Genomic DNA, 25,019 nt, shown 5'->3' on the forward strand with positions numbered 1-25,019 from the left:
TGTAGGCAGGAAGAAGTTAGAATTGATAGGGAAAGAATAACTAGAGGAACGAGGAAAGAAATATTGAGAAGTAGATCAAGACCCTCTCTTTGCTACTGTAAGGAAAGAAGTTGGATTGATATGCAGAGATGAAGCAAGGGGTTTCATAAACCAAAAATATGCTGAGACCTCTATAAGATGTGAACTTGGGGATTGTTTGGATAAAAACTAGGTTTCGGGGCACCTGGGTGGCTCAGTAAGTTAAGCATCTGCCTTCGGCTCAGGTCATGATCCCAGGGTCCTGGGATTGAGCCCCACATCGGGCTCCCTGCTCAGTGGGGAGCTTGCTTTTCTCTGTCCCTCTGCCCCTCACCCCTGCTTGTGCACTCTCTCTCAAATAAATAAATAAAATCTTAAAAAAACAAACAAACCTAGGTTTAGGAGCCTCAAGAAGTTTACAAGATATTTAAGACTACCTAACACTGCTTTATCAGTTTGGCAGTACACAGAACATTTGACGATGTACTAATGAACTCTCCAGAAAGGAGGGGAAAAGTATTTATTTGAAGAGATTATATTCCTCAACTTGTACTTGGCAGATTACTATAGCTAGATTAAACAAACAGTGGGTTATAGTAATGTACATAAATCCTATAACTTTATCATTTCATGGTCTCCAAAGAGTGGTATTTCCTGATAACCAAGGTTTCTCTTGAGCATTCATATTTTTCTTGTACTGTTATTTGTAAACAATATATTAGCTACTCAAAACTGAAATAACTGAAATTTTGTATCATTTCCCCTAAACTTGTGAATTCTGGTAAGGCCATGAAAATATACACAGAAAAATATACTCTGTCCCTGTGTATTTGACTAATTTAGGTCATTTAAGTGGAGTCATGCAATATTTGTCCTTTTGTGGCCCTAATTTCATCTAGCATGATGTTTGTACGGTTCATGCATGTTGTAGCATGTATCAGAATTGCATTCATTTAAAAAAAGGAATAATATGGCCTTGTATGTATATATTACATTTTGTGTATCCATTCATCTGTTCATGGACACTTGAGTTGTTTCTACTTTGGAGGTGTTGGAAGTTGCACCACTTTTATTAGCCCTTTGGCTAAGATCAAGTGGAAATCGCATCACTTTTAAGTGGAGACTTGGCTCCTGATCTAATGCTCATTCCCATAGTATCACAGAGGGAATTGATTGCTTTATATAACCTCGAATCTCCTCCAAACTTATGAGGTTTTCAGGGAAATGGGCATCTCCTGTAAAATAATTAGTTCACTGAAATATTGATGCTGAGCTTTCATGAGTAAATGAATCACACTAAAGTTGGTTGGTCCATACTTTAAGTCTCCTGAAGATAATATCTCTTTCTCCTTTTCCTTCCATTAAACACACACACACACACACACAATGGTTTACAGGGAGATACCAAGAGACTACCAAAAGCTGATGCACTCTCTTTAGAATTATTTCTAGAGGGCGCCTGGGTGGCTCAGTTGGTTGGGCGACTGCCTTCGGCTCAGGTCATGATCCTGGAGTCCCGGGATCGAGTCCCGCATCGGGCTCCCTGCTCAGCGGGGAGTCTGCTTCTCCCTCTGACCCTCCCCCCTCTCATGCTCACTCTATCTCATTCTCTCAAATAAATAAATAAAAAAAATCTTAAAAAAAAAAAAAAAAAAAAAAAGAATTATTTCTAGAGGTGAAACTTCACTGTGCAACACAGCACAGAACTGCTTCTCGGTAAGGAAGTCCACAGAGCACTTTTTCCAGGATTCCATTGTCCCTGTGCCAAGCTTTGGGTAGCAATTGCATCACTTCCAAACTCAGGTGTTTCCAACCTACTAGAACACGTGGACAAAGCCTGCAGCAAATCTGGCTTCTGCCAGTCCCATCCACACTTGGAGCGCAGCTCTTTCCGGGATCTCTGTGCAGAGGGTGGCTGGCATTAGACAAGGACTGAGCCAGAGAAGAATACAGAGCAGAGCCATGAATATCATCTTGGGTCTCCTCCTGCTTCTGTTCACCATCATCTACTCCTACTTGGAGGCACTGGTGAAGGTTTTCTTTCCCCGAAGGAGAAAATCTGTGGCTGGGGAGGTTGTTCTCATTACAGGAGCCGGGCATGGAATAGGCAGGTGGACTGCCTATGAATTTGCAAAACGGAAGAGCCGACTGGTTCTGTGGGATATTAATAAGGTAATGCATTCACTTGCCCATCTTTTAAAGTCACAAGTAAGACATGTTGTAAAAATTATTTGACTTAGCAGCTGCTTACCTTTGTATTTTTCTTTTTCAATGTTTCATAAACTCTCCAGTGCCATATTTTACATATGCATTGGGATGGTTTGACAAAGGGAACATAACTGAGAACTAAGCAGTGATTTTTTTTTTTTATGCCATCATATGCAGGTTGAGAACACAGACTCGGAGCCAGGCTACTTCCAAGCTTCCCGTTTCCTTATCTTTTTGAAAAAATATTTTATTTATTTATTAGAGAGAGAGAGATAGCAAGAGAGAGCACTAAGTGGGGGGGGAAGGGTGGGGAGAGGGAGAAGCAGGCTCCGCGCTGAGCAAGGAGCTCAGTGCGGGACTTGATCCCAGGACCCTGGGACCATGACCTGAGCCAAAGGCAGGTGCTTAACCAACTGAGCCACCCAGGCGCCCACTGTTTCCTTATCTTTGAAATGGAAATAATACCTCACAGAATGGGCAAGAACAGGGGTCAGCAAACTACAGCTACGGGGCCAAACCTGGTCCTTGGGCAGGGTGTTGAGCGAGGAATGTTTTTTATATTGTTAAAAGAATGTCAAAGCAAAACCAGATAAAAAACCAAAAAGAACATAAGACAGAACTTCTTAGTGCCTCCCCTCACATCCACACAATCCTAAAATATTTACTCTCTGGCAATTTACAGAATAGTTTGTGGACTCCTGGGCAAGAGGATTAAACAAGTGAATATTTTAAGTGCTTAGAACAATGCCTGGCCATAGTAAACATTAGTCGTGTTAAATAAAACCCACAAGCAGTGGGTCAGGCTTTCTCTTGAGCATTCATATTTTTCTTGTACTGTTATTTGTAAACACTATATTAGCTACTCAAAACTGAAATAATTGAAATTTTGTATCATTTCCCCTAAACTTGTGAATTCTGGTAAGGCCATGAAAATATACACAGAAAAATGTTACAGGATTTTAAGATTGGAAAAACTGTGAAGTTTTAGGAATCAGGTTTTCCACAAATCACAGTGAGATCTTAATTGCCATTATATTACTACTCTCTGATGTTCTTTGCTATCACATCCAGTTGGCCCCTATTTCTTAAATCCTTCAAAAACGTCATTTGGGGGCGCCTGGCTGGCTCAGTTGGTGGACCATGTGACTCTTGATCTTGGGGTTATAAATCCGAGCCCCACATTGAGTGTAGAGATAACTTAAAAGTAAAATCTTTAAAAAGAAATGTCACCTGAACTTAGAAAAGTAGTTTTTCTCTGGTTCTTTCCAGACAGTAAAGAATACTATACAAGGAAAAGTTGATACATTTCCATGTAACAGACACAGGCATTTAATAGATGAGTTGATATACATGAAAGTGATTTGGCATCGGCTTGGTCCTTGAAGAGATTCCAAAGCATTTTTTAGAAGAGGACAAGAATTTACCAATTGAGACAACTGTTGTCTGCTGTTCTCAAGCATTCATCAAAAAGATAGAAATAAGTATAGATCCATGAAAAAGACTTGATAAAATCTAACCTTTGGATCTTTCCAGATGTGTGTTTTTGGGGAGAGGATTATACTTACTACATTTTTTAAAGTTCCAGTGACAAGGAATAAAAATGACTTATTTAAGATTATGCCTGCAGGATGAGTCACCTAACTTCACAGGATTTCTTTGAATCCTTGGATTTTATGGTTAAACATTAAAGGTATTAAATGATTCACTCTAAGGCTGCAAATGAAGCTCAGATCTCCTTTACCTGTGGAAGGTGCCAACTCCCTTTTTGTTAAGGCTGGCTTCTTTTGTCTTACCTAAGGAATCATGCTACTGGTTTGCCCTCACTCAATCTAAACTGTTGCTTTAGGAAAACTGAAAAGTGGAGTAACCAATGCAAGCCGGAGTTGAAGCTAAAGCAACTATTTGCTTACAAAAAGACAAGGCATTACATTTTGCAGTTCTGTAGCTCGGTTATAAGACTGACACATTTTTGATTCTTCAAAGCCTCTGACGAAAGCTCTGGTTACTAATGCTCTCTACTGGGGCGCCTGGGTGGCTCAGTCGCTTAAGCAACTGCCTTCGGCTCGGGTCGTGATCTCAGGGTCCTGGGATTGAGCCCCACATCGGGCTCCCTGCTCAGTGGGGAGCCTGCTTCTCCCTCTCCCACTCCCCCGGCTTGTGTTCCCTCTCTCACTGTGTCTCTCTCTGTCAAATAAATAAATAAAATCTTAAAAAAAAAAAAAAAAAAAAACTAATGCTCTCTACTGACCATGAATCGAGAGACAAAAGAATGCATGGTGGGTCTTGTAATCTGACAATGAGCAAGCTACCAGGTGAAGCCTAAATTGGTGAAAGAGCTCCTGTCCTCCCTCCACACTCTTCTGCAAGCCCCAAAAGGTTATGAGGGGACACTGACTCTGTGACTACATGTCCTAATTTCTGTTCGGGTCTATTCTTTGGGATTTCAGGCTTCTGCTCCCGGGCTTAGCCTGAGGTAGTGGGATATGGAGGACACAAGGGAGGTGGTGTGCTGGCTAAGGGAACCCCCCTGCCACTCATTCAGGGATTGTCCCAAGCAACAGCCACACAACTAACATCCCAGTGTTAGAAAAGGGCTTGCAGCTGTCCTTGCCTCTTTATCACAGAGAAGAGTCTATAAATTGTGAGAGGAAAAAGTGGAATTTTATTGAGATAAATCCACAGAGGTCAAAAAAAATTAACGGAAGTCAAAACTTGAAAAGAATTCTCATTTTCCAGAAATGCAGGTCAAGAAACATCAGGACAATTTTACCTTAGGAAAAAAGGTCTTTGAATTTAGGCTGAAAAGTTTCTCCATCGCCATGTCCTGGAGTTGTTACAAAGTTACTATAAAGTTATTATTATACTTGCGAAATAGTTACATAGATAAGACTCTATCCAGTGGCCCTTCCCCATTTTCACTCCAGAACACTTGCACACAAGATTATATCCCCAAGAGCAGTTTGTCTCCCTATGAAAGTCTTCCTCAAATAAGGATCCCTCTTTCACCTTCCCTCCTAGAGGGTTAAATTAGAATCATCGAGAAACCTATGACAGGCAGAGGCAAAGAGTTTAAAATTACCACTCGTTTAGAGTTGCTTTACTACCTATTATATGGTTGGTGCTCAACAAATATATGTTAAATGAAAAACTGAGTTTCCTCTTCTTTGTCCTCAAACATTTCCATGACCCCACAAAGAGCAACATCTTTCAAGCATGTTCTAGCTGTGAGAGCAGCCTGCTTTAGAAAAACTGCCTCCTGGAGAACCCTCTCACCCAAGATAAAAAGCTAGAGAAACATGAAGGACTTTTTGTTTGTTTGTTTCCGCTTTGACTCAGAATGGCTGTTGAGAATGAAGCCAAACAAGGTGAAAACACGTGACCGGTAGGAGCCCTCACTGGCAGAAAAGCCAGGTAAAATCTCTTGGCCCATTACGCAAGCAGCGTCTCTCGTGAAACTTCGTACAAACAAGGAGGGCATTTTGGACATGAATTTTAATCTTTAAAGAAACTTCTTCTCCAGTTCTTTCTCTCCCACTCTTGTCCCCTAACTGACCTACCTCCTTTTGCATTTGTCTTTTCCAATTACAGCGCGGTGCTGAGGAAACGGCAGCCGAATGCAGGAAACTGGGGGCCACTGCGCACGTGTATGTGGTGGACTGCGGTAACCGAGAAGACATTTATAACTCTGTAAAGCAGGTGAGACTTCAGAATACAAATTTCTTCAGATAATTTTGTATCCATTGACATAGAAAATGTAAAGGTTCTTTTTGACTGCCTGATTTAGATTAGAACTGAGGAAGTTGTATGAAGAAGGAAGGGCATTTATTTTTTCCTTGCATAGAATCCACTCAACTGCATAGAATCCACTCAACTCTGCCTATTCTTACTGTTTCATATTATCGGTCAATTTCTTTCTGATCAGAAGTTTGAGCAGTGGTACAGAGTGACAGAGAAGAGATTTAGTCCCAGGAGAAAGAATCACTTTCTAGTTTCAATTTAGTCCTATTACTTTTGCAGTAATTCCTTTTTTATCTGTAATTTTTTTTCCCTAGGGGATTTTATTTATGTTGCTGCTAATCTAGTCTTCTACAGAAAATGAATTGTTAATAGTTATTATAACAGTTTTTAAAAGAGTAGATATCAAATACAGTGAACCAAGCACTCTGATAAACGACTGCATCCTTGGATCTCTACAATAACCCTGTTGACCTCATTTGCCAGATAAGCAAACGGAGGTTGAGAGGGCTTAGCCAGTCCATGGTCACATGGCTAGTAGGTGGTAGAACGAAGATTACTCAGCACTAAGAACATATTTGGTCAGGACTGATAATATCAATTAATCGACACAAATATTAATTTCACTTTATAGACAAGTTTTTTTCCTGCCTGAACTCTGAGAGCTCTCATCAAGTGGATTAAAGAATCTAATCCCTGGGTGACATAAGCCCCAAAACTTTGAGTTTCTTTTCTTTCTTTTTTTTTTTTCCCCCAAAACTTTGAGTTTCTATAACACATCCAGTGAATGTGTTTTTTTTCCATTTCAAAGGTAAAGAAAGAAGTGGGAGATGTAACCATCCTGGTGAATAATGCTGGGACAATATATCCAGCTGACCTTCTTAGTACCAAGGATGATGAGATTACCAAAACTTTTGAGGTCAACATCCTAGGACACTTTTGGGTGAGTGTGAGAAACATTTCTGGTTTGTGCATATCTCACACCTCCCCCTAAGGTACATGAAGTTTGTAGTTAAGTTCACACCTTTATATTTGCCTTAAATCAAGAATCACCAAATTAATTTGAGTGGGGGAGTCTCTGACAGAAGGGCACAGAGTTTGAAAGGACACAACTCACCAGAATGTAGGCTCGTTGGTCTCTCTTATCCAGGAATCTAACACAAAACATGGCCTGGATGGACCAAGTGCTCAATATATTTGTGGAGCTATGCTAAGGGTATCAGTGTACATCTTTTCAGGGCTTTAGAGGAAATATATACAATATACATTCACTTGTGACCTCATACCATGGAATTTTAGAACTGAAAGGACAACATAAATCACTACTTGAATGTATATCAGGGTTAGGAACTTTTCTGCATGGGACTCAGATAAGCTCTAGGTCCATGCCTGAACTTAGATATATGGCTCTACAGACCTCTTATAATTGGTTATCAGAAAACTGAAATATGACTCTGTAGAAAGCATTTATATGGATTAATCTTCCAGTGCCTCAATATTAGGTATAGAACCTAGAGCAAATCTGGACTCTGGAAGAGAAGAAAAAGATATGTGTCCCCCCGCACCTGCCCCAACCACTCACACATGCTAATGAGGATTGATTATTATGCCCACCAAACTACATAGAGACCTCATGTGTTGGTTATCTATAGCTGCATAACAAATTATATCAAAATTTAGTGGCTGAAAGCAACAATAAGTGTTTGTTTTCCTTTCAGAGTTTCTGTGGGTCAGAAATTTAGGAGTGGCTTAGTTTGGCAGTTCTGGCTCTCTGGATTTGTATAGGGTCTATAGGGTGTGTTCATAAAATTCTCATAAAATATTGATATTTCTCTCAAAACAGTGAAAGCTTTTTGGAGATAAAGAATGACTTTTTGTTTCCTGTAACATCAATATATAATACACAATGTTACAAATAGGGAGATACTAAATCTAATCATGATGGATAATGATTGTGGATCAGGACAAAACCCAGCTTTTTCTACTTAACTTGATATAGTTACACAAGATTTCAATTCTTCTCATTAGAATGATAAAGCCCCAAACCAAAAAAAATTACATGATACCAGATTACCATAGGGGATCTTTTCGGTTCTGAAAACACTGAATTTTTCCCTTGATATTATTGCGATGATATATCCATAAAGGAGATATTTGATTCCTTCTGAAGGGAAGATGGGGGAATTTTTTTTTAAGATTTAATTATTGGGGCACCTGTGTGGCTCAGTTGGTTAAGTGTCTGCCTTTGGCTCAGGTCATGATCCTAAGGTCCCAGGATTGAGCCCCGCATCGGGCTCCCTGCTCAGCAGGGAGTCTGCTTCTCCCTCTGTCCCTCACCCTGCTCATGCTCTCTCTCTCAAATAAGTAAATAAAACCTTAAAAAAAAAAAGATTTTTAAATTAAGTAACTTATTTAGAGAGAGGGAGAGAGAGAGCACAAGAGCACATGAGCAGGGGGAGAGGGAGAGAAAGAATCGCAAGCAGACTCTGCACGAAGCGTGGAACCCAACATGGGGCTCAGTCTCATGACCCTGAGATCATGACCTGAGCCAAAATCAAGAGTCAGACCCTGAACTGACCGAGCCACCCAGGCGCCCCAGGAAGGAAGGGGAAATATTAAGATGAGCTCTTAGCATGTGATACTTAGTACACAGCCCTCAATGCCACCTTAAACAAATACATTTCAATCTTTTTCATTTCTGTCATTTATATGGAAGTAATCATGGAATATTGACACGTTTCATTTCATCTTAGAAGTCTCAAATGCTATTTTTTCTTAAAAAGAGAACTACCTACCCAAAAAAAAAAAGAGAACTACCTAATTTAGAAACCTAACACCTGTGCCGTTTTTTTTTTTCTTTCTGCAATGATCTTTAAGATCACAAAAGCACTTCTTCCGTCCATGATGAAGAGAAATCATGGCCACATTGTCACAGTGGCTTCAGTGTGTGGCCATGGAGTGATTCCTTATCTTATTCCATATTGGTAAGTATTATTTTCCAGCAATGATATAACTATATATTCTTTCGAGGGTTTATTAGACCTTAGATTCCAATCCTCGTGGCAGGGTTATTTACAGAATTTACATAGTAGTCTAGAATAAACTTTTACAAAATGACTTCTCCTAAAACAGTGAAACTGGTTGTAATTGTTAAAATATTTTTAGATTTCTGAAAGCTCCTCTATAGAGCAATGAAATGTAATGCCAAGTATGTTTCCATCGTATCCTGGAATGAATACATGTTGATAAAAGAAACAGGGAACCACAGACTAAGAAGTAAAACAGACAGAAGTCCAAATGAACATAAACGTGTGCATCACCTGCATACCCAAGATCAGCTAACCAGAGTGAGCCCTGCCCCAAAACCTTTTCCACTGTGCTCGTGCCATGAAAGATGGTGTGTGTTGAGAGAGAGAGATTGAGAGAAAGCCTCTAGCTGATTAAAAGATATAGAGAGTACACTCCATGATCTACCAAGGACACAAAGAGAAAAGGTTGGGAGCCCTGAGGATACACTATTTGCAAAATCTCTTTTCCTTGTAAACTCCTTCAATGGCATCTCATTTGCTTACTTCGGCTTCATATCAACCTCATAGAAAATTTAACTTGGTAACATTTGGTCCAGTTCTTTTTGTAACAGCCAACACATGAGTATCAGTGGAAAGGTGTGGGTGTGGGTAATTAATAGATTTATTATGTACTTATACATCATATTCAAGGTTAAACTGAGTCATGGACAAAATTACTTCTGACGCTGAATGTAGTCACTATAGTTAAATTTCAGTGTCAGTTAGGGGTCATTGCACACACATGGTTGTTTCAAACGGCCTCTACCATCTTAAAACACAAGTAAGAATGTCACAGATTAAACATTTGCTATTGTTTTAATGTCTAGAAATGTGGAAACCCAATGTAATACTTTTCCTTTTTTGCTTCTCCCTTAAGAAAGCAGCTGGCCTTTAATTTTACCGTTTTTATTGTCACCTGGGTCAAAAATACAATGAACATTTATATAGATTCTTATAGGTAATGAAGTTATAAGGCATATGCTATACAATTTAATTCTCAAAACAGCCCTATATTTTATAACCTGCATTTAAAAGTGAGAAAATCAGGGCGCCTGGGTGGCTCAGTTGGTTAAGCGACTGCCTTCGGCTCAGGTCATGATCCTGGAGTCCCGGGATCGAGTCCCGCATCGGGCTCCCTGCTTGGCGGGGAGTCTGCTTCTCCCTCTGACCCTCCTCCCTCTCATGCTCTCTGTCTCTCATTCTCTCTGCCTCAAATAAAATAAATAAAAATCTTAAAAATAAATAAATAAAATAAAAGTGAGAAAATCAAAGAAGATAAAGTGATATGCTAAAGGCACACCCATACCACCTAAAGTCTTTTTACTCCAGATTTTGACAATGAAATTAAGAAGTCAAAGCAGCCTCCAGGATAAAGAGAGAAACTAGGAACTCACTTAATAAGAGAGGAGAAATGTGGAGAGTCCCGCAGAAGTTTCAGTGTAGATACTATTACATAGTTTTTCTACATATGTTTTACCTGTTTCATATTTTTTAAAATAAAAATAGCAATTAAAACTAATTAGAAAACAGTTTGAAGATTGAATGGAAAACCTTACACTAGGGTGGAAAAGCGAGCAGTAAGGCAGTTAATATATTACTAGGATTCGTTCTATTGCTATCATTGCTAAGTAAGAAATCGGTACGTTCAGAATTCTGTAAAATCATGTAAGAAAATGTAAATGAAAATTGATGACCAAGTGGAAGATTTGGGACATTGGCTTCTACTTGTTCTCAAACCAAATCAGCATTGCCTTCTTACAGAAATCTAGCAATGATGGTGGGTAATTCTCTTACAGTTCCAGCAAATTTGCTGCTGTCGGCTTCCACAGAGCTCTGACATTAGAACTTGAAACCTTGGGGAAAACTGGAATCAAAACTTCGTGTCTCTGCCCAGTTTTTGTGAATACTGGGTTCACCAAAAACCCAAGCACAAGGTGAGGTCAAAGTCAAGTTAGGATGAAAATATGGCATGAGAAATTGATATGAAATCTGTACAAGAAATTTTTAGGTGGATCAACTGAGAAAATAGGAAAAAGAATGAAAAAGGAAAAATGTTTCGTCTTAATGTTGTACTGCCTTTAAATTTTCACTTTGAAATTAGACGAATAAAGGGGGAAAATGCATTGATGACTGGCAGGAGCGACCAACTGCCAACGAGTTAGGCAATTGGGTGTTTATTTTTGTCCAGGTGAAAGGTTCAACACACTCGGGTGCCAAGAGGGAATGAGAGGGGGTGGGACAGGCTGGAGAGGTGTGCTCAGGGATGTCAAGAGTGTCCTCTCTTAGAAACCCCACCCCCAAAATGAATGTTACATAACATCCCCCTCGCCCATTCATGGTTCATCCTCCTCAGAGTATGGAAAGGTACAAATATATGCCCCTTTTCCATCTTCCACGGTGCTAGCAGGAAGTACTCCAACATTTTTCAAACTTGTCTGGTCCTAAGAATCATCACCTGTGCTTCCATAGAAAATAAACACTCTATGGGTCTTCCTTAGAGATTAGACTGAGATGAGCTCCAAGAATGAGATGTTTTGTTTTGCTTTGCTTTGCTTTGCAAGCATACCTACCAGGTAAGTCTGGAGACAGGTTTGGAAAACATTGATGTATTAAATATAATCCCAGCATTTGATCACCGTTACCTCCTTGTCCTCCGTAAATATGTAGATGCTTTTAGGAGCAGCAATAAGTTGAGCCCCTAACCCTTTAATCAAGATGAATTTCTATGAGGACTTTGTCTCTGGTAAGGGAGGATTTGAAACCATAAGAGAGGGGCTCCGGGGTGGCTCAGTTGGTTAAGCAACTGCCTTCGGCGCAAATCATGATCCTGGAGTCCCGGGATCGAGTCCCGCATCGGGCTCCCTGCTCAGCAGGGAGTCTGCTTCTCCCTCTGACCCTCCCCCCTCTCATGCTCTCTCTCTCTCTCATCCTCTCTCTCTCAAATAAATAAATAAAATCTTTAAAAAAAAATAGAAACCATAAGAGAGGAGAAATTGGTCCTGAAAGGAGAGGAAAAAAAGCAGAGAGGTGAGGAGATGGGCCCTAAAATTCAGACACCTTCACAAATTTGCCTCGATTCTGGTATATATTCTGCTGCAGGTTAACAAAATACACTAAGCTTGCTCATCTGAAGCCAATTTATTACTAAAGGGGAATTAGTCCAAATATATTCATTCAAAAGAGCTAACAAATTCTCCTTTAAACTTAGCCTCATTTGAAGCTACTGACTCTGAACTCTAAATTAGCTGTGTGGTCTCTGGAGCTGTGGTCACTCCCTGGCAGTGGAGTTTTTAATAGTGCTAGATCATAGGCACTTAACAAGTACACAATATTTAAGTAAATACTGTGGTATGACTGGGACTCTGGACTCAGTTTTCTTAAACAGCAAATTGGGCCTAATAAAACCTTCTTGGTAAGCATTCAGGCTTAGTATGGGCCAAGCGTACCAGGTCCACTGGGTGGGGAAGACACAAGAGATGAGAAGAGTAAGTCTAGTGTGATCCCAGGTAATGTGGATGCCTGGGGGTGACTCTAGGGGCTGACAGGCAAAGCTGAAGATTGACCCAAACTGCTGGATTCTGAATCCCGTTGGCAAAGGCTAAAATATTCATATACTAATGTTAGGCTTGGCTCAGATACTGGGTTGAAGAAACCAGGTAGGAAAAATCAGGGAGGGAAAAGGCAGAACCCAATAATTTAGAAAGGTATTGATTTATATTACTCTCTGCTGGTTTGCTACTCAATGCCATGAAAACCTAAATCACAAAATAATCTGTAGTAAATCACAGAACATGTCAGGGAAGGAAGTTATAACTTAACTCTTCTATGCAACCTTTTTCCATTCGACCCGTGCCCAGACTTCTTAGTTTTGATGTAACATTTTCAATCCATTTACATTTTAATTTCTTCTCATCATCTTGCACTAGTGGTAATTCTACACTGAGCCTGTGGTTATAAATGCTTCTCAAGAACTCACATACACAGTCTTCAGTATATGCAAGCATGTTAAGCATCTGACTCTTGATTTCTGCTCAGGTCATGATCTCAGGGTCACGCCTGAGACCGTGCAAGGTCACGCCTCTGGAATGCAATACTCCCTGTGCATATCTTGAACTCTCATTAAATTGTAGCATAGGCAATTCAGAGATGGACCTCAAGAATTAAATGCCTTCAAAACAATCCAGCTTTGGGACACCTGGGTGGCTCAGTCATTAAGCATCTGCCTTCAGTTCAGGTCATGATCCCAGGGTCCTGGGATCAAGCCCCGAGTCGGGCTTCCTGCTCAGCAGGGAGCCTACTTCTCCCTCTGCCTGCTCAGCCTGCTGCTCCCCCTGCTTGTGCATGCTTGCTCTCTCTCTCTGACAAATGAATAAAATCTTCAAAAACAACAACAACAACAATCCAGCTTTATGGGATAACTCCAGAAGAAAGAAAGTATGCTTGGCAATAGCTTTGTATCCCACAAGCCCTGACGAAAGATGTCAGATGTTCACTTTCTGTCCATGAATAATCCCACCTGCTACTCTTCTTGCCTGGAGCCTCTTCACCTATATCTCCAATTCCTCTCCACCCTTTTGATATATTTATTTATTTTTTTTAACTTTATTTAAAGATTTTATTTATTTATTTGACAGAGAGAGACACAGCGAGAGAGGGAACACAAGCAGGGGGAGTGGGAGAGGGAGAAGCAGGCTTCCCGCAGAGCAGGGAGCCCGATGCGGGGCTCGATCCCAGAACCCTGGGATCATGACCTGAGCCAAAGGCAGATGCTTAATGACTGAGCTACCCAGGCGCCCCGATATATTTTTTAAAGATTTATTTATTTATTTATTTATTTTAGAGAGAAAGAGAGCACGAACAGGAGGAGGGCAGAGGGAGAGAGAGAATCCTCAAATAGGCTCCCCGTGGAACCTGTCTTGGGGCTCCATCCCAGGACCCTGAGATCATGACCTGAGTAGAAATCAAGAGTCAGATGCTTAACCAACTGAGCCAGCCAGGCACCCCTTCACCCTTTTGATATTTTTACTGAGTGAGCCATAAAACATGCCCACTGGATGTGAAAGTTTAAGATTGTGATAACAAAACATCCCCATGGAATGTGTGGGGTGGGTGGGAGCAGGTGACATTTGTTCAGTGAATCCTGGAACCTTTTAAATCCTAATTTGGTGACAGGATAAGGTAATTTTCCTGCCTTTGATAATTAAAACACCAACAACAATAAGAACCAAACTTTTTTCTTCTTAATCACAGACTATGGCCTCTTTTGGAGACAGATGCAGTTGCAAGAAGCTTGATAGATGGAATACTTACCAATAAGAAGATGATTTTTGTTCCATCATATTTCAATATCTATATAATACTAGACAAGTAAGTACAGCACAAAACATCTAAAATGCTAAAACACCAGTAGAGCTATCATTATAATGAAGAGTCTTTCAGCTGTGAAAGTTGCTGTGGAACCCCCCCCCCGCCCGCCCCATGCCTGGGGAGAACAGTTACATTTTCTCTGTTACTGTGTTTTTCAGTCTATAAAAAAAACAATGATTCATTTTCTCTACCACATCTACCATCTCAGTTTAATCTTTGCTAGAGACCATTCCAACTGAAGGAAAGACAGTTTAAAGAGAACACGATGTAATTAAAATTAAAGGGTCTATTTAAAAGCCTGCTGGAATTTTGATGGAAATTGCATTGAATCTATTGATCAACTGGAGGAGAATTGACATTAACAACATTGAGTCTTCCAACCCAAGAAAACAAAGAACATAAAATACCTTTCCTTTTTTTTCTCTTCTTTAATATCTCTACACAACATTTTATAGTTTTCAGCATACAGTCTTACACACCTTTTATCAAATGTATCCCAAAGTATTTCATGGTTTTGATGCTGTTGCAAATGGCATTCAGAAAATGTTTTCTATTTCCCATTGTTTGTTACTAGTATGTGTTTGATTTTTGCATTTTGATCTTGTATTTAACACCCTTGCTAAATTCATTTCTAGTAGTTTTTTGTAGATTCTAACAGATTTTTTTATAGATTATTTCAGATGATCATATTGTCTGCAAATAAAGACACTTTTACTTCTTCTTTTCCAATCTGTATGGTTTTGGTTTTTTTTTCTTACCTTATTGCACTGGCTAGAACTTTCCATGCAATGTTAGATAGGATTGGTGAAAGCATACATCCAAGTATTCCTCTTAAGCTTAAGAGAAGAGTATTAAATATTTCACAATTAAGTATAATGTTAGCTGTAGCTGTTTTTTCATAGATGCTTTTTATCATGTTGAGGAAGTTCCCTTCTATTACTATTTTGATGAGAGATTTATCAAATGCTTTTACTAACTGTGTTAAGAAAATCATATTTTTTTTCCATTTTCACTTCCATTTGTTGATATGATGTATTATACTGATTAATTTGATTAATTTTATTTATTTTTTTAAGATTTTATTTATTTATTTGACAGAGAGCTATAGCGAGAGAGGGAACACAAGCAGGGGGAGTGGTTGAGGGAGAAGCAGGCTTCCTGCCAAGCAGGGAGCCCGATGCAGGGCTTGATCCCAGGACCCTGGGATTATGACCTGAGCTGAAGGCAGACGCTTAATGACTGAGCCACCCAGGCACCACTATACTGATTAATTTTATTTTTATTTATTTATTTATTTTTCTTTTTAAAGATTTTTTTTTTTTATTTGAGAGAGAGAGTGAGAGAGAGAGAGAGAGCACAAGAGGGGGGAGCGGGAGAGGGAGAAGCAGGCTCCCTGCCGAGCAGGGAGCCCGATGCGGGACTCGATCCAGGGACTCCAGGATCATGACCTGAGCCGAAGGCAGTCGCTTAACCAACTGAGCCACCCAGGCGCCCCTATACTGATTAATTTTAAAGAATAAGCTACCCCTGCATTGTAATGTCTTTGTCTGATTTTCATAGAATAAGTTGGAAAGTATGCCCTCCTCTTTTCCAGAAGAGCTTGTGTGGGATTGGCATTTTTTCTTTAAACATTTGGTAGAATTCACCAGTGAAGCCATCTGGGCCTGTTGTTTTCTTTATAAACAAGTTTTAACTAAAAATCTAGTTTCTTTAAAACCTATAGGGCTATTCAGGCTACTTATTTGTTCTTGGTAATGTGTGTCCTTCAGGGAATGTGTCCATTTCATCTAAATTGTCAAATTTATTGGCATAAATTTATTCATAATCTTCCCTTATTGTACTTGTAATATCTTTAGGATATCTCATTCCTGGTAGTGGCAATTTGTATTTTTTGATTTTTTACTCTCTTCAGTCTATCTAGAGGTTTATCAGTTGATTGGTTTTTTTCCAAAGAACTAGCATTTGGTTTATTTTATTTTTTATGTATTTTTTTTATTTTTCATGTGTTCTACTTCACTAATTTCTTTTCTGATCTTTATTATTTCCTTTATTCTGACTATTTTTCATTTAATTTTCCCTTCTTTTTCTAGTTTGTTAATGTGGAAACTGAGTCCATTGATTTTTTTTTCTAGCATAGGCACTTAATACTATAAAATTTCCCTGTGTACTGTTTTCAATTCTGTCTCTCAAATTCTAACATGTTATGTTTTCATTTCTATTCTGTTCAAAATACTTCCTAATTTCCCTTTTGTAACCTGGGTTACTTAGAAATGCATTTTTTAATTTCTAGCTTTTTGGAGATTTTCTGGAGATTTTTCTGTTTTCTAATTTAATTACTTCATATGACTTTAATATTTTAAATTTATTGAGACATGTTTAAGCTTGGAATATGTTTATCTTGATAAGTGTTCCATATGCACCCAAAAAGAATGAGAAGAGTATTCTGTATTGTTGAGTGTTCTGTAAATGTCAGCTTAGGTCAAATTGGTTGATAGTGTTGTTCAAATCTTCTGTGTTTTTACTGATTTTCTGACTATTTGTTTTATCAGTTATTGAAAGGAGTCTCAAAATCTCTAGCTATAATTGTGAACTTGTCTATTTTCTTTACTTTTCTTTCCATTTTTGCTTCACATATTTTGAAGCCCTGTTATTATGTGCATAGCAATTAGGATTATTGTGTCCTCTAGATGAATTAACTACTCTGTCGTGTTGGAAATAACCTTGTTTATCCCTGGAAACATACTTCGCTGTAAAATATACTGATATTAATATAGCCACTTCAGCTTCTTTAGATTAATGTTATCTTAGTATATCCTATTCTGTTCTTTTACTCTGAACCTGTTTCCTTATATTTGAAATGTGTTTTTGTAGGTAGTATATAGCTTGTTCTTTTTTTTTTAAATCCAATTTTATAAAACCCCTTTTAATTGGGGGTTTTTAGACTCTTTACATTTATTTATTTATTTATTTAGATTTTATTTATTTATTTATTTGACAGAGAGATAGAGCCAGAGAGCACAAGCAGAGGGAATGGCAGAGGGAGAGGGAGAAGCAGGCTCTGCACTGAACAGGGAGTCCAATGCGGGACTCGATCCCAGGACCCTGGGATCATGACCTGAGCCGAAGGCAGATGCTTAATCATCTGAACCACCCAGGCACCCCTAGGCTCTTTACATTTAATATGATTGTTGATATAGTTAAATTTAAAGCTAAGTTTAAAGCTTGCTATTTGTTTTCTATTTATTCCATTTATTTTTGGTTCCTTTTTTTCTCTTTTTCTGCCTCCTTTTGGTTTAATTGAATATTTTCATGTTTCCATTTTATTTCCTTTTTTGGATTACTAGCTATAATTCTTTGTTTTGTTACTTTAGTTATTGCTTTAGGATTCATAGTATGTGTCTTTAACTTATCATAGTCAACCTTCAAATGATATTATACCACTTCATGTATAGTCTAAGAACCTTACAATGATATACTTCTGTCTCTCCCCTCTGACTTACGCTATGATTGTCATACATTTTACTTCTACATATGTTAAAAATAAACGCACATTACAGTTTTTGTTTGTTTGCTTAAACAGCGAATACTTTTTTAAAGATCTTTAAATAACGAGGTAAATTCTTAAGTGCTTATGCATGTGGTTAACATTTCTGGTGCTTTTTATTCATTTGTGTAGATCCAGACTTCTATCTGGTATCATTTTCCCTCTGCCTGAAGAGTATCCTTTAACATTTTCTCAGAGAAGTTCTGCTGGTTGTGAATTCTTTCGCCTTGTGTATGTTTAACAAATTCTTTATTTTGCCCTAAGCTTTGAAAGATATGTTCACTGAATATAGAACTCTAGGTTGATAGTTTTTTGTTTTTCAGTACTTATATGATATTCTCTGCCACCTCTATGATTTCCATATCATCTCTGCTGGAGGCTGTTCTAACTGAAGCAAAGATTGTTTTTAAAGAAACACGATATGATAAAGTGATTAAGAATGAAGGCTCCACCTAAGATGAAAAACCACTTTACCACTTAGTAGTTCTTTGACCATGGATGAGTTATTTAACCTCTGTGGCCTCAGATTTTCCATATATAAAATGGAGGTGGTGCTAATACCTCCTTTCTAAGCTTACCATAAAAATAAGATAATGCAGGTAAGGCCCCTGCCATTAAAAAAGCACAGAAGTCAGATATTAAAGATTTAGGAAGCAGAACTTACATTGAATTCTAGGAAAAAGAGCATCTGGCTGGCTCAGTCTCTAGAGCATGCAACTCTTGATCTCGAGGTTGTGAATTCAAGCCCCATGCAGGGTATAGAGATTACTTAAAAATAAAAAAAAATATTTTAAAAAATGCTAAGGAGATAGGATTATTTACCCAGAGGACATAATCTCAGCTTTCTTCTGAGGGACAGTTTAGATAGATTAAAATTGTATCAATGAGAAGATAACTATAATAACTTCACAAGACCTTAGGTCATTTTGAAACCAATCCACATAAACTGTGCTACCTTGGAATAGAACAATTCAAGAACAGGGGACAAGCTGCATCACTGCATCAGTTTCAGTCTTCCATTTTAGCTTCAGTAGACTAACTTAAGTTAGCATAACCTCGACCTCATGGCAACATCATCTCAAGAGTTCACTAAATGTCTTACTGCTAAGCAACTGTAGGAAAGGAGTTTCATGGGATTCCTCCTCAATTAGGGCTCAAAACACGTCATACTGGGGCGCCTGGGTGGCTCAGTTGGTTAGGCGACTGCCTTCGGCTCAGGTCATGATCCTGGAGTCCCTGGATCGAGTCCCGCATCGGGCTCCCTGCTCGGCGGGGAGTCTGCTTCTCCCTCTGGCCCTCTCTCTGTGCTCTCTCTCAAATAAATAAATAAAAATCTTAAAAAAAAAAAAAAACACGTCATATTAATATTGAAAAAATAAAAATCATAGCATATTTGCTTATGAACAAGATACTAAGCATAGTCATACTGTCAGAGTTAGAGAATAGGTATCTCTGTACAATAAACAAGAGTCTCAAAATATTTGGTATTATTGTGGAGCTGTCATGATGGTTTGTTACTCAACAATAGGCACTTACTGTTAATCTTCTTCACATATAATTCCTTTTACAGAGATAGACAATTTTGTGAGCAGATGCAGTTACTAGTATGGAGGTTTCTTTGTAAGGATAGTTAAAAAGCCCATACAGGTTCTCTTATACTTGTCTTTCTCCCTGCCCCTTTGCTTATTCATCCATCTTCTACCCGACCTGAGGCAAGGATGTAAATCTTGCATTAGTCAACAACACCAAAGTGGTTTTCGATATGATTTTCTTTGCAGAATGTGTTACTTCTGCCTTCTTATATTCACACATATGCTCTTCCTTTCATCTGCCTATTCAAATCTTACCTGTCCTTGAACACTTTTGAAGTTCTCCTTCACTATTCCAGCCCACACGAATCCTCCTCACAGTTATAGCCCTTAGTTAGAGAAGGCTGATATTTCTCATCCATTGTTCCAAGACAACCTCTCCTCTCCTCTTAGTCTCTCAGCTCAACGGTAAGCTGCTCAGGTCATGGCTGTTTTTTGAGTACTTTTGTCTATCTTCTCATTGATACAATTTTAATCTATCATCAACTGTCCCTCAGAAGAAAGCTGAGATTATGTCCTCTGGGTAAATAATCCTATCTCCTTAGCATTTTTTAAAAGATTTTTTTTTATTTTTAAGTAATCTCTACACCCTGCATGGGGCTTACAAGGTATATAATAGGCGTATTATAAGGTGTATAATAGATATTCTGGTGGTGTCTTTCTGTGAATGCTTCCTATCAGGATTCATCGACAGTTTCAGCAATTAAGTCCAGACCTTCAGTTTCAGATCTTTATCATATGAAATCTCCTATAAGATTTCACTAATATGAGAAGGTTTGAAGAATGGTTTATATCAGTGTTTTCTTTATATGTCCACAGTATTTGAACTATAAGTATTAAAACACACACATACACACACACGAGAGAGGGGTAGATGTGAAGGAAGAAAGGAGGAACACAGGAAGATTAAATGCAAACCAGATAACTCTCCGTATTTTAAAGGACAACAAAAAAGAACTCTCGTGTCAAAAATTTTTCATTGAGAATTTTTTATCTTTTTTTTATACAGATTTCTTCCTGAACGTGCCTTGGCAGCTATGAATCACTTACAGAACGTTCAATTTGAAGCAGTGATTGGCCACAAAACCAAAATGAAATGAATAATGGAGCTCCAGCCAGAGATGTCTGCACCTTAATGATGTAAATCTAAGTTTAGAATCAATGCTTCAAAGCTTAATTTCACATTTTTCAATACTGTTAATATAAAAAAAAAACATTAGTTTGACATCAGCAGCAAAGGAACAAGACTAATTACCTGTCTATCTCAAGAATATTAATGTAGCTTTAACAGTCAGATCCAATTTCATTCCATGCCCCTTAAAAACTTCTGTGCTTATATAAACATACTCAAAAGGCCTCTTTTCTTCAGATATTTTGTTTTTTTTTTCTTTCTGCTTCAATGGGAACAAAGCCACCTCCCGGAGAGTAAATACAAAGAGAAGTTATTTACACAGGGAAGGTTGAAGACCTTGTCAACATGTACACCATGTGAGCTAGCAGTTAGAGATGAGGTTTAAGCAGGCTGCAGTGCTCCAAAGGACAAAGAGGTTACTTCTATGAAATTCAACATTTGGAAGCTTTCACTGGCTTCTCCCTTTTCAGCAGCCCAAAACAGTGCAACGGTATTCTGTAGTTTCTTGCTTGATTCTGTCCTTTGTATCACTCTTATATCCACCAAGAGTGGACACTATACTTTCTGCCCTTTTCATAACCTCTTAAAATACTATGACCTTATAAAACCTGACTCTCCTTGAATCTCAGAATATCTGAAATTTTAACCCCAGGATAAACCCCTCTTTATTTGTAGTTTATGCTTTCACATATCATTGGTACCAGAGATGTTTAGATAGTTTTGAGCTTCAAAAATGAAAACTAACACAGAAAAAAGAATTAGGCTGACTACCCAATACTAGACAGTAGATCTAAGAGATAAAAGAGTGTTCTCTTTAAAGATCTGATTCCCACTACAGCAAGAGTAATCTTGTTTTTGTGTTTTTCTCATATATAATAGACTGCTTTTCCATCAACTATCTGCCTGTTTTTATTAAAAATGAATGATTAAACACAAATCATTAATAAAAATTTCTTAAAAACAAATGATAAATATGTTGTGCTTTTAAAAAAATAACCTCTTGGGGCGCCTGGGTGGCTCAGTTGGTTAAGCGACTGCCTTCGGCTCAGGTCATGATCCTGGAGTCCCTGGATCGAGTCCCGCATCGGGCTCCCTGCTCAGCAGGGAGTCTGCTTCTCCCTCTGACCTTCCCCCTCTCATGTGCTCTCTCTCTCTCTCTCTCATTCTCGCTCTCTCAAATAAATAAATAAAATCTTAAAAAAAAAATAACCTCTTGTGGTTATAAAATAGAGCTTTGATTTCTAATCTCTCAGTCTCAATGAATCTCCTTCAGGAAGCAAGGATCTGGATGGTAATAGCTAGAACTAGCAGGTATTAAGGGTCCCAGCGTTCTCTCAACTTTGGCTTCTTTGACAGTAGAAGTGTTGGTTTATCAAATGACTTACTAAATTCTTTCTGTGTGTGGCACTGAGCAGAGTTTTATTGTTTTGAGATTTGTTTTTTCCTAGATATTTTGGCAATAATTTTTATTCATGATGACATTTTATTTTTATTTTTTTAAAGATTTTATTTATTTGTCAGAGAGAGACACGTCCCCATGATGACATTTTAATTCCTTGCTTTAAAACTAAGAACTGGGGTGCCTGGGTGGCTCACTTGGTTAAGCGACTGCCTTCAGCTCAGGTCATGATCCCAGGGTCCTGGGATCGAGTCCCGCATCGGGCTCCCTGCTCTGCGGGGAGCCTGCTTCTCCCTCTCCCACTCCCCCTGCTTGTGTTCCCTCTCTCGCTGTGTCTCTCTCTGTCAAATAAATAAATAAAATCTTTAAAAAAAAAAAGAAAGAAAACTAAGAACTGTAGGGACGCCTGGATGGCTCTGTCAGTTGATTGTCTGCCTTCAGCTGGGGGTCATGATCCCAGGGCCCTGGGATCCAGCCCCACATAGGGCTCCCTGCTCATCAGGGAGTCTGCTTCTCCCTCTGCCTGCCGCTCCCCCTGCTTGTACTCTCTCTCGCTTGCTCTCTTTCTGACAAATGAATAAATAAAATCTTTAAAAAAATAAATAAAACTAAGAACTGTATAAGTGAAGCTTAAAATGTGTTATTTTAAAAGTGTGATTACAAAACTTCAAAAGAGAAATATGTAAAGTAGAAAATATAAGCCTACCTCCCACAATCCCATTCCCCAGCGGTCAGGTTATTAATGCACAACCTTCTGGTCATTTTCTAATGCATATATAAGCATATATATGATAAATACATTACATTCCTTTATTGTATGTTTTACCGTTTGTATTACATAATAGTTTGATAACATGCATTATATTCTGTAACTTGTTTTTTTACCTTACCAATGTATCACAAACAGCCTTTTCTTTCAGTAGAGTTTAACCTCATCCTTTTTCTTGGGCTCATAGTACTAAATGATTATAATTAACAATTCCTTTGTAATAGACATTTTGGATGTTTCCAATTTCTTATGACTCAACAAATCCAAAAAGGTTGAAATCATATCATGTGTATCTTCCAACCACAACAGTATTAAACTAGAAATCAATCACAGGAAAAAATCTGGAAAGAATACATATACATGGAGGCTAAGTAACATGGTACCAAACAATGAATAGGTCAACCAAGAAATCAAAGAGGAAATCAAAAAATACATGGAGACAGGGGCACCTGGATGACTCACTCAGTTGAGCATCCAGTTCTCGATTTTGGCTCAGGTCATGATCTCGGGGTTGTGAGATTGAGCCCTGTGTCAGGCTCTGCATTCAGCCTGGAGTCTGCTTGAGATTCTCTCTCCCTCTGCCCCTCCCCCCAACTCTCACATTCTCTCTCTCAAATAAATAAAATATTAAAAAAAAATACATGAGACAAATGAAAAGGAAAACACAATGGTCCCAGATCTTTGGATGCAGCAAAAGATGTTTGAAGAGGGAAGATTATAGCAATACAGGCCTACCTCAAGAAGCAAGAAAAATCTCAAACAACCTAACCTTACACCCAGAGGAACTAGAAAAAGAAGAAAAAACAAAATCAAAAGCCAGTAGAAGAAAGGAAATGATAAAGATTAGAGCAGAAATAAATGAAATGGAGACTAAAAAAACAAAGTCGAAGAGGTCAAGAAAACCAAGAGCTACTTCTTTAAAAAGATCAAGAAAACTGATAAACGTTTAGCCAGACTCATGAAGTGTGTGTGAGGGGTGGGAATCAAATAAAATCAGAAATAAAAGAGGAGAAATAGCAACCAATACCACAGAAATACAAAGGATCGTAAGAGTATTATGAACAAGTATATGCCAACAAATTGGGACAACCTAAAAGTAATGGATAAATTCCTAGAGATATATGACATTCCAAAACTGAATCAGGAAGAAATAGAAAATTTGAACAAACTGATTACAGTTTGTTCAAATGAAATTGAATCAGTAATCAAAAACTCCCAACAATAACAAACTCCCAACAAACAAAAGTCCAGGACCAGATGGACTCACAGGTGAAACTACCAAATTTTTTTTTTTAAGATTTTATTTATTTATTTGACAGAGACAGAGTGAGAGCTCAAGCTGAGGGACAGGGGGAGAGGGAGAAGCAGGCTCCCCACTGAGCGGGGAGCCCCATGTGGGACTTGATCCCAGGACCCTGAGATCACAACCTGAGCTGAAGGCAGATGCTTAACCAACTGAGCCACTCAAGCGTCCCTGAAACTACCAAATATTTAAAGAAGAGTTAATATCTATTCTTCTCAAATTATTCCAAAAAACAGAAGAGGAATAAAAGCTCCAAAATTTATTCTGAACCCAGGATTGCCATGGACACCAAAGCCAGATAAAGACACTACAAAAAAAGAAAACTATAGCCCAATATCTCTGATGAACATAGATGTAAAAATCCTCAACAAAATATTAGCAAAGTAAAAACAATATATTTTAAAAAATTATTTAGCACAATCAGGTAGGGTATATTCTCAGGATGCAAGGGTGGTTCAATATTCACCAGTCAATCAACGTGATGCATCACATCAACAATAGAAAGGATAAAAACCCTATGATCATTTCAATAGATGCAGAAAATGCATTTGACAAGATTCAACATACAGTCAAGATAAAAACTCTCAAAAAAATGGGGTTAGAGGGAATATACCTCAACACAATAAAGGTTGTATTTTTTTTTAAAAAACCCATAGCTAACATTATAATCAATGAAAAAAACTGAGAGCCTTTCTTCTAAGATCAGGAACAAGACAAGGATGTCCACTCTCACCACTTCAAAATAGTACTGGAAGTCCTAGCTGCAGCAGTCAGGCAAAAAAAAAGGGGGGGTGGATAAAGGTATCCAAATTAGTAAGGAAGAAGTTAAACGGTCACTATTTGCAGATGACATGATACTATTTATAGAAAAGTTCAAAGACTCCACC

The 25,019-nt window shown here is 38.4% G+C and overlaps 1 protein-coding gene across 2 annotated transcripts; it reads left to right on the forward strand.

Moving 5' to 3' along the window:
* The first annotated feature begins 1,980 nt into the window (after positions 1 to 1,980).
* Positions 1,981 to 21,559, forward strand: HSD17B13 (hydroxysteroid 17-beta dehydrogenase 13). Of its 2 annotated transcripts, XM_021702299.2 has the most exons (7): positions 1,981 to 2,190; positions 5,815 to 5,922; positions 6,773 to 6,904; positions 8,839 to 8,945; positions 10,826 to 10,963; positions 14,280 to 14,396; positions 20,539 to 21,559. In XM_021702299.2, the coding sequence occupies exons 1-7, from the start codon at positions 1,981 to 1,983 to the stop codon at positions 20,627 to 20,629; spliced, it is 903 nt and encodes a 300-aa protein (XP_021557974.1). In that variant the 3' UTR covers positions 20,630 to 21,559. The 2 variants fall into 2 exon arrangements, with proteins under 2 accessions (XP_021557974.1, XP_021557975.1); XM_021702300.2 differs by lacking the exon at positions 5,815 to 5,922.
* Positions 21,560 to 25,019: the final 3,460 nt, after the last annotated feature.

This window comes from Neomonachus schauinslandi, chromosome 2 (assembly GCF_002201575.2).
Source record: "Neomonachus schauinslandi chromosome 2, ASM220157v2, whole genome shotgun sequence".
NCBI classification, from domain to species: domain Eukaryota; kingdom Metazoa; phylum Chordata; class Mammalia; order Carnivora; family Phocidae; genus Neomonachus; species Neomonachus schauinslandi.